Source organism: Pseudorca crassidens, chromosome 10 (genome assembly GCF_039906515.1).
Source record: "Pseudorca crassidens isolate mPseCra1 chromosome 10, mPseCra1.hap1, whole genome shotgun sequence".
NCBI lineage: Eukaryota > Metazoa > Chordata > Mammalia > Artiodactyla > Delphinidae > Pseudorca > Pseudorca crassidens.
In genome coordinates, this window is record NC_090305.1 from 65,518,523 (window position 1) to 65,531,725 (window position 13,203).

The 13,203-nt window shown below is 40.1% G+C and overlaps 1 protein-coding gene across 13 annotated transcripts in view; it reads left to right on the plus strand.

Annotated features, from left to right (window-relative positions):
- The window catches only part of LARS2 (leucyl-tRNA synthetase 2, mitochondrial), a 282,370-nt gene that overhangs the window by 144,174 nt on the left and 124,993 nt on the right, over positions 1 to 13,203 (plus strand). For all 13 annotated transcript variants that reach the window (XR_010946973.1, XR_010946974.1, XM_067754091.1 and 10 more), the window contains one exon: positions 872 to 932. Coding sequence is in view for 11 of the 13 variants with exons in the window: in XM_067754091.1 (XP_067610192.1) it covers positions 872 to 932 (61 nt within the window). In the remaining 2 variants the exon portion in view is untranslated. The remainder of the gene's footprint in view (positions 1 to 871; positions 933 to 13,203) is intronic.

Here is a 13,203-nt window from a genome sequence, read left to right on the forward strand (position 1 = left end):
CAAATGAACTTACTTACAAAACAGAAATAGACTCACAGACATAGAAAACAAATTTATGGTTACCAAAGGGGATAGTGGGGAGGGGCAGGGGGGAATAAATTAGGAGTTTGGGATTAACATATACATATTACTGTATATAAAATAGACAAACAACAAAGACCTATTGTATAGCACAGGGAACTATACTCTGTCTTGTAATAACCTATAATGGAAAATAATCTGAAAAATATACTTATATGTATAACTGAATCACTTTACTATATATCTGAAACTAACACAGCACTGTAAATTAACTATATTTCAATAAAAAGTTAAAAATTTTTTTAATTTAAAAAATTTAAATAGAAAAAAGTAAATAATATTTCATATTATATTAAAGTTGATTAATTTACTTCTCTCCTCTTTTCCAATTGTTGGAGAGTTTTCGGTTTTAGGTTTTGATTGACAAAGCACTGTATGGCTCCTCCTGGATTCCCGCAATTTGTATGTTAAGATTTTTCTTTTCAGTCACTTTTAAATTTGTAAATGCTTGGCTTAAATTTGTGCAGAATACAGGCATATGGATGGGCCAGGAGTGCACAGATCAGAAGGGTTGCCTTCCTGAATGGCCTGGGAAAGGGTTAGTCCCTAGGACCAAAGACTATCATGGTTTTTAGTGGATTTTGCAAGGGTCCAAAGAATAGATGTCTTCTACTAGGCAGATATTTTCACGGATTCTTAGTAATTAATTTCTTCGCCAGGGCGAAACAACACTTAAAGCCCTTTGAAATAATCTAGACTTTTCCAGTTTCCTTTTCACATTCTCAAAGTGTAGTTTGTTTATGGCTTTTCCTGTTTCTAAAATCCAAACTCTTTTCCCTTTGTTTCGCAGTAATATTAGACACATGAGGAAACAACTTGATCGACTGGGCCTGTGTTTCAGCTGGGATAGAGTAAGTCACCTTTTTCCTGGAAGGTCTTTATTTTAACCAAGGTCCTGATTGAATGGGGGATTGTGCACATTTACTTTATCTTCCTTCTCTTCAGGTTGGGAGGAAGGAGGAAAAGAAGGGTGGCAGAAAGCAGGAGGGAAGGATTAGCACTCCACAAATAAAAAAGTATCCCCAGTGGATAATTTGCCTGCAAACAAGTAATTTTCTGTGGGATTAAGCTAAGAGAGTTAACTTCTTATTTAACTTCACAGTTGGCTATTATTTATGTGTGGCAAAAGCTTTGCACAAGGATTTCTCGTGTTCTCAGCAATAGTTTAAAAAGACTATTGGAATCTATGTAAAAGTGATGAAATGTCAACCCATGTGGTCCCTTTAGGTGATTAGGTGTAGGCTGATGGATCATTTATCTCTTTTGTTCCATGTTTGGAATTGAGGCTTATAACAAAAAGCCTTTTGGTATAAAATGTTTTCAAACTGTGTATTAAACCACTGGAGAATTCCAGACCTGGGTGGAGTTCAGTGAAGACCACCTGGGTGTTAGGAACACCCACACTAAATACGGCTGAGCCCTTTAAAGCTTTGGCCAAAGACCACCCCTTAGACATTGATGAGTGGTCTGTTAGGTAAGATGAACTCTTGCTTGTCCTCTCCACGAACCAATGTCGTGATCTCTCTTAGCATCCCACTAACTCCACAAAATGCTTTTCATTGCTGGGTCTGTCAAGTTCAAGTTCATATCCTTTTACTCATGCGAAGCACCTGGAACAAACCCAAATGCAATCACCTTCTCCTCCTCCCCCATAATTTCTTAAATGATTCCGATTTGATGAGTACAGTAAAAAAGTGAAAATCAAATACGTTTAAACAGTCCCTGCTTTTTTCTTTTTTTCTTTTTTAGCTTCTTTAGATAAGGTCATGGGTTGAACCAAGTTCTTATTGTAGCACTGATGCCATTTTTATCACTAACTTGCAAGGTCACCAGGGTTTCATTTGGTAGAGGTGTGAAAAAGTCCTGGTGCCTGAGTCAAGTTGTCCTGAGGAGCCAGTGGGGAAGTGCTGATGAAGAATGAACTGCATTCTCATGTGGAGAGAACTGAGTAATGCCCTCAGCTCTCCAGAGATGCGTTGGTAAAATCCTTGAGAGTAGAGATGGGCTTGTTAACCCTCTAGGATGAGAACTAGCCTAGTCCTACGCAGGAACAGCAACCATAAATAGTTCAAAAATTAATGGATTGTTTTCCTGATTATCATAGAAGATTAGAAAATGCAGACAAGTATAAGGAAGAACATAATGTGGTTAATGTGGTTAACCACAATGTGGTTAATTTAACGTCCTTGTATGGTTCCTTGTAGTCTTTTATTCTGGAATATTATATAATTTACTTTTGCAAAATAGAATTCATAATTCGTGTTTTTTATTTTGCTTTTTTTTACCTGCTATTCATGAACATTTTCCCAGTTTATTAAATATTCTTTGGAAAAAGTGACTTTTTATAGCTGTGTAGTTTTCCATCTTATGAATGTATCATAATTTATGTAACCTTCCCCTTATTATCATATATTTAGATAGATTCTAATGTTCCTCTGTTATAAATATAGGTTCTTAATCACTCTTGTAAAAATCTGAAGTCCAGAAAGCTGTAAAAACGAAAAGTTTTTCTATAACTCATTTGACTGCAAAACCTGACCTGAACTGATGTTTATCTCACTTAGAATGAATATTCATATATTTTACTCTAGGAATAGTGATGTAATTGATTACTAGGTGCTCTCCCAGACCTAGTTAGGTAAATATACTGTTACCTTTTCATATCCAAAAAGGTCTTAGTTCTGAAGCACCACAGTTGGACCACAAGCATTTCAGATAAGGGATTTTGAACCTGTTAGTGCAGGATTGTAGATAAATATCGCCACCCCTTCTATCAGTGTCTAATAGTTACTGAACAATTCCCATGGGCCAGGCACCCATAATTCTCTCTTCAGATCTCTAGAAAGCTCTAAAATGTGGGTGATTTTATTGACATCGTTTTATTGCTGGTCACCCAAGTGGCAGGGCTGGGCTAATCCACTGGCCACTTTATGACTGCTGTGCTCACCCCCCGCACTTGGAGCAGATACTTTAGTACACATATTTTATTTCCTTAATATGACTTCTCAAAAAACCATGAGCAAGTTTAAAGCTTACAGTACTTGAATTTAAAGATACTTAAAGGTATAATTTGCTTATGTTACTTTGCTATTGCCAAATTATCCTCCATAAAGGTTATACATATTTACACTCCCAAGTTATTATATAGTTGTTTTCACCTGTACTTCTTTTGTTATTAGTGATGAGTTTTTCCCGTGCTTTTAATGAATGTTTGAATTTGGGGAGGGAGTGTGTGTGTGAATAATCTAATCATGTCTTTTGCCTATATAGTTAGAGGGTGTTTGTCCTTTTCTTAATGATTTTCATTTTGTTACAAATATTTTCCCTCAATTTATCATTTGCCTTGCATTTTGTTTGTAGTGGGATTATTGTTAGCACACAAATATGTACTTGGAAAGGCCTTTCAGATAAATACATTTTTATTCTCAATCTTTTGTTTAATTTTTGCATTTAACTCAACTGGAATTATTTTAGTATATGATATAAGATAAGGAATTCCTCCTTTTTCTGAATAACCAATTGTTTCTGTCTTTGATTTTCAAACATTCTTTTCCTCATTGATTTAAAAGGCTAACTTTATTATAACCATCTTCTTTTACACTGTTATTATACACTAAGTTCTGTTTCTGTTCATTTGATCCATTTATTACTATGTCATTGCTAAGCTATTTTTAGTTACAGTTGCTTTATAATTGGCTCTAATACCAGGTAACAGAAGTTTCTTCTTATTGTCTGATACTGACACTGCCATCCCTACTATCTTGTGTTTCTGTTTCCTTGATATATTTTGCCCATTTGAAAAAAATTTTATCTTTTATTTGTTGAATTCTTTTGGTGCATCACTTGTGGATACAATTAATTAAAAAAAATTGGAAGATGGACAAAGCATATGGGGGAAACCTTTTAGCTAATCTAAAGTTTTTGTCTGTAACAGGGAAGTGTAAGCTATTTGTATTTATTTTTATAACTAGTATAGCAATTCTTTATTGTGCTAAAAGATAGCTGTAAGGGTCTTAAACCACGTGTTTAGTATCAACATAAAAAATAAAACAGAACATATGTTTTTGCCTCCCATGTGTCAATAAGATAAGGAGATTAGCTGGCAGCGTTGGGTCTTCATTGCTGCACGCAGGCTTTCTCTAGTTGCAGCGAGCAGGGGTTACTCTTTGCTGCGGTGACTGGGCTTCTCATTGTGGTGGTTTCTCTTGTTGCGGAGAATGGGCTCTAGGTGCATGGGCTTCAGTAGTTGCAGCACGTGGGCTCAGTAGTTGTGGCTCGTGGGCTCTAGAGCGCAGGCTCGGTAGTTGTGGCACGTGGACTTAGTTGCTCTGCGGCATGTGGGATCTTCCTGGACCAGGGACCGAACCCGTGTCCCTTGCATTGGCAGGTGGATTCTTAACCACTGTGCTACCAGGGAAGTCCCACACTTTCCACTTTCTAAATCTATTTTCCAGAGGGTTTTTTGGGTATGTTCTGAGATTTTAGGCCTAATTTCTTCTTCTTCTTTTTTTTTAAATTAATTAATTAATTAATTTATTTCTGGCTGTGTTGGGTCTTCATTTCTGTGTGAGTGCTTTCTCTAGTTGCGGCAAGCAGGGGCCACTCTTCATCGCGGTGCGCGGGCCTCTCACTATCGCAGCCTCTCTTGTTGCGGAGCACAGGCTCCAAACGCGCAGGCTCAGTAGTTGTGGTGCACGGGCCTAGTTGCTCCGCAGCATGTGGGATCTTCCCAGACCGGGGCACGAACCCGTGTCCCCTGCATTGGCAGGCAGATTCTCAACTACTGTGCCCCCAGGGAAGCCCCCTAATTTCTTCTTATTGAAAATTTTCTTATCATGTATCATTCCTTAAACATAGATCTTTGCTTTTGGTTTTAGAATCATTTTCATAGCAAATTACTTAAACTGAATTCTTCTTAACTAGTTTCAGTGCTCATCATAGACCTTATAGAGCATGACCTTATAGAGCATGATTGCCCATTTTCACAACTTAGATTCATGAAAGAAAATGTTCAGATATTTTAGCTCTTGCTTTGAATCTTCCGATATTGCATGTTATTTTCATAATGGGGAATGACTTTTCATTGCTTTCACCTATGACCAGCAACTTCCTGGGGTATGGAATTCTTTTTTCTTTCAAATCTCTTTAGTAGACCTTGATCCTTGATTTACTGTCTTAAAAAAATACAAATTATAGACTTACAGGAAGTTGCCAAGATAGTATAGACAGATCCTATGGACCCTTCACCCAGCTTCTGCCAATGATAACATTTTATACAACTATAATATAATATCAAAACCAGGAAATTAACATTGGCACACTACTATTAACTAGAGTACAAATTTTATTCAGATTTCACCAGTTTTTATATGTACACACAGTGTGTGTGTGTGTGTGTGTGTGTGTGTGTGTGTGTGTAGGAGTAGTAGTAGTAGTTCTGTACAGTTTAATCACATGTGTAGAATTATGGAATGACCACCATCTGGCCCATTGGCCTCTGATGGAGAAGTCTGAGGCCAGCCCAGATCATCTCTTTGTAATACAGTGATCTTTCTACCCTCGTTTTGATGCTTGTCGGACTCCTGTCTCTGCCTTTTCCATTTAAAATTTTCATCAAAGTGTAGCTCAGTGTCCATCCTTTCATTTTAATTTTGCCTGGTGCTTGGTGACCACTTTTGATCTGCAGTGTAGATATTTCCTCCTGTTGGTTTTCTAGACTCTCTTTCTCAAGAACACTGACTTTGAGTGTTTGCTCTGTTCACTGTCCTCCATTGTTTTCACCATCTTTCTCATGATTTTGGTCCCTTTGTTCTTCTCTACCTTTTGGGAGAACTCATGTTTGCTTTCCACATCACTGATTCAGTTTCTATTGAACCAGGGCTGCTTCATATGGTTTCTAATGCAGACAGTGATGCTGTTGTATTTTTAGATTGATTCTTAGTGTTCCTCATCTCATTCAGTTCCCATTTTCTTTCTCAAGCCTCTTGGCCAACTGCTTTTTTTTTCTTCTTATTTTGCTATCTTATCTCATTTCATAGACTGTGTATGTTCAAAAATTTTCTTGAGAGTACAAGGTGATGCTCTTGAAAAATTATTTTTGCTTCTTGTAATAAATCTTTTTACAAGTTTGAAATGCTGTGCTCTCCTTGTTTGTTTCAGAAGCTTTTCATAGACACCTTGTGGATTTTTCCCCCATTTCCTGAGTGAAGTGGACTAGTGTATCACTTTAGGGATCCATCAGCATGAGGGGAGCAGAGTGGAAGCTCTGTCATACTCTCTGCCTCATTCATTTCTGTCCGGGTTTGGGGAACCCATAGCTCCTGGGGCATCTTTCTCTTTGCTCTGATCTTTACCCGGGTGTGAGTTGTGGTATCACAGATGCCCCTATGACACCCTGACTGCTTCAAATGCTTCTGAGGCACCACAGACAGGCGTGTCCAGTTGGTGGGCTTTTTACCTGCTCTGTAGCCCACTCTCCCCTCTGGATTTGCCGTTTCAAGTAAGGGGTGCCAGAGCCCTGCTTCTCAAGAACCCAGTCTGTCCTTAAGAGGGGGAGATGCTATTTGGCTTACGGTATTTTTCTTCAACCTAGTCCCATCTGCCAAAATTCCTTGTCATTTCTGGCGTGTCAGTGGCACCTGTGTTATTTCCTGTATTCGTGCAGTCACCTCGGCCCCCATCTTTATATTCTCTTGGTCATTTTTTTTTTTTTTTTTGCGGTACGCGGGCCTCTCACTGTTGTGGCCTCTCCCGCCGCGGAGCAACAGGCTCCGGACGCGCAGGCTCAGCGGCCATGGCTCACGGGCGCAGCCGCTCTGCGGCATGTGGGATCTTCCCGGACTCGGGCACGAACCCACAACCCTGCATCGGCAGGCGGACTCTCAACCACTGCGCCACCAGGGAAGCCCTCTCTTGGTCATTTTAATGGGAGTAATGGAAACAAGTTTAGATACATGTGTTCTTGACGCCATTTTTCGCAGAAATCCACCATTGCTTTTTAATGAAACCTTTACAATCTGATTGGTCATATAGAGCAGCAGAGTGAGGAGGTACAGGAATAGTTTATTTAATTGACAAGGCAGATCTGTACCCTTTGCAAATAACAATCCTAAAGTCCCATAAAAACTGGATAATTAAGCAGATGGGTATCTGACAGTTAACAGAATATTTAAAAAATACGATGGCTCAGAAATGTTATCTTCCTCCCCCAGGTGGAGAAAGCTAACTTGAAAACGTGGGTCATGGACTCATTCTTCCTGTCTTTGCCTGGATGGGAATCCCTGTAGGAATGGTCCAGCTCGGGAGCTGCATTCTCATCTTTCTTACAGAAAATGCTTAATTCTCTGAATTAAAAGGAAAAAAGTATACATTTCTTGAATTAATAGTGAGCCAGAATGATAATCAAATGATGTCTTTTAGCTCAGCACTGTGTTTCACTTTTTCAGATATTATTCTGCAAGTAGCTTGTATCATCTCGATTTGGAAAGTAAGAAACTGAAAGCTGAATTTGAATAGTTGAACATCTACTAAGGGAAGAGTGAAGAGGAGATAAAATTCCAAACTGTGCAGTGAGAGAGATCAGACATGTTTTTTTGTGGAGCACTTACTTTGTGGAATAACTGGCAGCCTTTCTGGAGAGGGTGTGACCCTGCATTCTGCTCTCATGGGTTCAGATTATGGCCTTGGTGATCATGCACTGGTCCTAGGAGATGCCCCCGTGAGTTCCTTGTGACAGTGACATAGTTAGCTTCTAAGTTGTGTGGTATGGCCCACTGAGGCAAGTGTGTCTCTGACTTTGATCTCTACCATCTCACCAGTGCTCTGGTGCCTGAGCTGGTTCTGGACCAGGCCTTGGCTGTGTTTTGATTGGCATAGACTCTGGGGCTTGATTTTTATCAGGAGTCATCTGGATAATTATGTGGGGAGCAGTGCCCTAGGAGTTCCCTTCAAAACCAGACAAGTATACGAAAGGAAAAAAACATCCAAACCAGATAGGATTCAAAGTAATGCCTGTGGAATCTGCGAGAGCAGGGCTTTATTAGCTGTTTATGGTGCTTGCTGAGCAATCCCCAAACACTCATACTCCAATGTAAAATCAAAACAAAACAGGAACATAGGACTGGGCATAAATGATGTTTGGATTAACTTTTCTTGTCTCCTTTACTAGAGTAATCAAGAGCTGACTCTGCTGAGTTTCTTTACTATGGAGATCTTATGAAATTTTATTTGCACTCATTTTCACTGGATTTTAAATTCCTGTGTTTGATTTCCTTCTCGTGTTTCTCCATTCTGCCTTCTCTGCATGTTGGTGCCCAGTAATAAGACTGATGGCTTTGCCCATCAGTCCCGTTGGGGCCAGGCAAACATAGGAATTACTGCCCCCAAGACAGTCATCCATTGAAACGAACTCAGTGTGCCCCCCACCATGTTCCCCAAAGGCTGAGCGGGCTAATGTGGATGTGTAGTGTGGTTATCCTGGAGCAGTGGAAGAGGCACATCGGAACTGGGCTCCATCAGAATTTTTACTGGGACAGGCTTTTATGATGTCGAGCTTTTCCAAGTTTTATCCATCAATGCTGCACAGCCTACATAAATTAAGGGGGTTGCTGAGGCATTTGTGGCATCTCCACCATGTGCAGATGGTGCTTTGCTTCTATTTGCATCTCTTTGCTTCTATTTCTCTCTCTCCCCGTCTTTCTTCCCTTTCACTGTCCTCTTTCCATTCCCTTATTCTCATCCATTCTCTTTGACTCACCTTCCTTCCTTCCCTCCTTCCTTCCCTCCTTCCTTCCCTCTTCACAATTCCATTATCACACCTAAAACAATTAATGATAATACCATAAAATCCTGGAATACCAGTCATTTTGCAGATTTCACTGGTTGTCTTATCAGTATTTCTTATTCCGTGGGTTTGTTTGCCTGCACTTCTGCTGGTCTTTGTGTAGCCTTTTCTTCCCCACCCTCATGTCATAATCATGGTTTGGAACCAGTACTCTCTTTTCATCCAAAACACACGCCCTTTGGACCATACCTGCATGAGTTTATTTTCAAAGACAGCATGATTTGTATGATTACAAAATGAAAATTATTATTGCTTCAAGACCCTTACTACCTCGGAGTTTTATTTACATAGAAGACTAGACATTCGAAAGGAAAGATTAAACTCCAAGAAATAATGAGGGTTCCAGGATAATAGAAAGATATATTTTTAATGGTTTTTATTTTAAAAGAATTTAAAGAATAGCCTAAAACAAAAAGAATTTAGGGCAAGTGATTGCCTGAAAACCTGGTTGGGAAGATTCCCATTGTGAGAGCTCGGGGTTGTGGTTGCCTTGACAACGTGTAACAGGCCCTCGAAGTGTTTGACTCTCTGAGTCCTCTTTCAAGTCCTTACAGAGGTGAAGCAGTTGGTCTGGTAGATCTCTGACTCTAGATTACTTTCTGTCTCTCAGAATCAGAAAATTAACCTTTTTCCAGAGGTTTTTCTTCTGGTTGAGAGGGAAGAGGCAATACCTTTGTTTTAACTGAAATGAATTGGCAGCATATCTCTAGTGCTTTCATTTCAGGGAAGGTTGATGCTGGTGCATAAGGGTTAGTGTTCAGAATTATCATCATCTCGAGGCTGAGAACCGTGTCTCATCATGAATACCTAGCACACATGCAGCTGACCTCATGCACAGCTGTGACAGCTCAGTCCTTACCAGCCTAAAACATGGAGGGAAGTTTTTCATTGCCTCAGACAGGATAGTGTTCTTGGACTCTTCAGCCCTAACTAAAGAAGGAGGTCTCCTGGGGCCACTCAGCAAATGTGGCTATGCAAGGAAGTAGTTTGTTTTATCCTCATCCCCAGTGGTGGTCATGAGTCCTATCAAGGATGTACACTCTGGCTAATGGGAATAGAATTTACCAATTTAATACTTGTTAAATGCTTCTAGGAGATTGGATCTTGGATGCTCATTCCAGAGGCTTGAGTTTTGGTGATGGACTTTGCCATTCACACATGGTGGGCATGATCTATTGCTCCCTCTTTCCCCATGGCTGAATCAGGTCTCCAGGTCAGTTTTGCACAATAGCCAGTACAATCTTTGACAGAACAGGTGCTTGTAGGTGTACGATGCCAGGTGCTCTAAGCATGTGGTTCAAGTTCAGAAGGTCTTGAAGATGAAGTTGTTACTCCGTGAAAATAACAAGGATCATTTATTTATTTATTTTATTTATTTATTTTTTTTGTGGTACGTGGCCCTCTCAGTGTTGTGGCCTCTCCCGTTGCGGAGCACAGGCCTCGGACGCGCAGGCTTAGCGACCATGGCTCATGGGCCCAGCCGCTCCGCGGCATGTGGGATCTTCCCAGACCAGGGTACGAACCCATGTCCCATGCATCGGCAGGCGGACTCTCAACCACTGCGCCACCAGGGAAGCCCACAAGGATAATTTATGTGTGTGCTTATACCAGTGGTTCTCAAACATTGGCGAGCATCAGAATCACCAAGAGGGCCTATTAAACCACAGATTTCTGGGCCCCACCCCCAGAGTTTCTGATGCAGTAGGTCTGTGGTTTTGTTTTTCTATTCAGAAAAAAAGGATCTTAGGAATGATCGTGCTCCCAAACCTTATTAGGTAGGAATCATAAGAAGACCTACCATCAATTTTTTTCTGACGTGTGGTAGCACATAAATGAATAATAAAAACAAAATTTTAAGAAATAGTCAATGTTTTTGCAAATACAAGATTATTTTTATAACTTCTTTCACTGTGAAATATTAAACGTGGATAGAGTAGAGCAAAAGCATGTATGTAAAGCTTAATGCATTATTGGAATGTACAGCTACCACCTAGGTTAAGAAATAGAACTTTGCAGCACCCAGCAGTTCTCTGTGTGCCCTTTTCCAATCACAACTCCATCTCTCCCCACTACCACTATCATAGGGAACCTCTGTTCTGGCATTTATGATAATCACTGCCTTGTTTTCAGTTTTACCACCTGCATATGGTTTTCATAGTTACATAAATGAACTCAGATAGTATGTGTTCTTTTGCGTCTAGCTTCTTTAACTCAACGTTACGATCAGAGAATATTCTCTGTATGATTTTCTGGAGGAAAAACATTCCTGTGTGTCTCCTGTACTCTCAGTACTCTACTACCGCACCTTCACTTCTGACACCAGATGTGTGTTCTACAACTTAACTCAATTCTGATACTATCTACATGGAGATGGTGTCAGATCCCACAAGTTAAAGGCTTAGCCCTACAGGACTTTCCCCGTCCCCCGCTTCTTATGACAATTACAAGTCCAGGTTGTTACCTATGCTTCTGACCAACTGGCTATAAGTCAGAGGTTTCCACAACCCTTCCTTGATTAATTTGCTAGCAAGAATTCATGAACTTCACAGAATTCAGGAAAGCAGTCTACTTACTAGATTAGTGATTTATTACAAAGGACATCAAAGGATACAGATGAACAGCCAGATGAAGAAGTATATAGGATGAGGTCCAGGAGGGTCTCAAGCACAGAATCTTCTGTCCCATTGGAACTGGGATGGGCCACCCTTCCTGCATGTTATCATCCAGAGGCCCATCAAATCTTACTGTTCAGGAGTTTTCATAGAGCAGGGATGGTCTCCCTGACTCTCCGTTTGAACTCCTCTGACACTGTCCCATTAGGGATAGGGAGGGGCACCTCATTACTGCTGGTTGGGGTAGAAGTCAAGACCCCACCCCTGTGGTCTCCACTGACACCACCAAGGGTTTTTTTTTCTAAGTTAACTTGCATTTTATTTTATTTTTATTGAAGTATAGTGGATTTATAATGTTGTGTTAGTTTCTGCTGTACAGCAAAGTGACTCAATTATACATATTTACATTATTTTTTATATATATTCTTTTCCATTACAGTTTATCATAGGGTATTCAATATAGTTCTTTGTGCTCTACAGTAGGACCTTGTTGTTTATCCATTCTGTATATAAAAGCTTAGCGGCCAGTACGGGTAGGAGAGTCCCGGCTTTCCACTCAACCTCCTGTGATGCCACACTGACACAGAGAGAGATTGGGCTGCCTTGTTATTGCCTCCCAAGGTTGTAAGTCTAGACTCTCCACTGAGCCCTTGCTGGCGAGGGTAGGACTGTCATTTTTTTTCTGTGGTGTTGACTAAGGTAGAGCAATTATTGTCTAAATTTTCTCTCTTGCTAGGCTGTCCCTTTCCTGGTACTCTGGCTAAAGAGAGCAGGCTGTTCTTTTTTTCTTCTTCTTCTTTTTAATTTTTTGTCTGTACTCCTTGGCGTTTCTGGATTACTGGCTTCATTAGCTCCAATTTTGGGACTTATGAGAAAATCCGTGGAACTCACCACTGTGTCACTCCTCAGGTGCTGAGGTCTCTAATTAGTCTACCTTCTCTTTTCAATTTATTGGAGTCTATGTTTGTTTTATACATATATATAATATTCGAGGTTTTTTGTTGTACTTAGTGGAAAGAACAAGGAAAAGTACATCTATTCCATCTTCCCAGAAGAAGACAGCGTATATAGTTTCAAATCCCTCCTTCTTCTTGTGAGATTCTGATCTGCACTTCCCTGCCCGTAATCTTTCCCTTAAACATCATTGGACTAAAATATCTTCAAAATAATTTTCTATACTATTTTCTAAGTTTATAGTTTTATTTCTTAGTCTGTGTCACATAGGAAATCTTTTAAGCTGTGATGGGTTTCTACTACTCGATGCTTATGGTGCTCGCAGGCAGCAGAACAGCTCATTTTGGGCACTGCTGTCATTTTTGCATCCTAGGAATTGATGAATTGATATTTCCTCTTCCTCTGGATCCATGTCCGTATCTAACAAATAGCCTTCACATTATTCAGGAAGCCTAGAGAACTCACATCTCAAAAATATCTTTCAGATGACTCTGCCCTGTTGATCCTGAAACTTTCAAGTATGTTGCAGATAAAATTAATGTTCTTTTCCTTCCAGAAAAATGGAACAGTTGTAGAGAGCTGGTTTGGCACGGATAGTTGAAATACTGGCATCTCCCCAAATAGACCGATAACAAACTGCAACTCAAACCCATTCCTCTCATCTGTAGTTTAATGAAGGGTTTTCTGGACAGTTTAATGGACAGTTCCCAACTG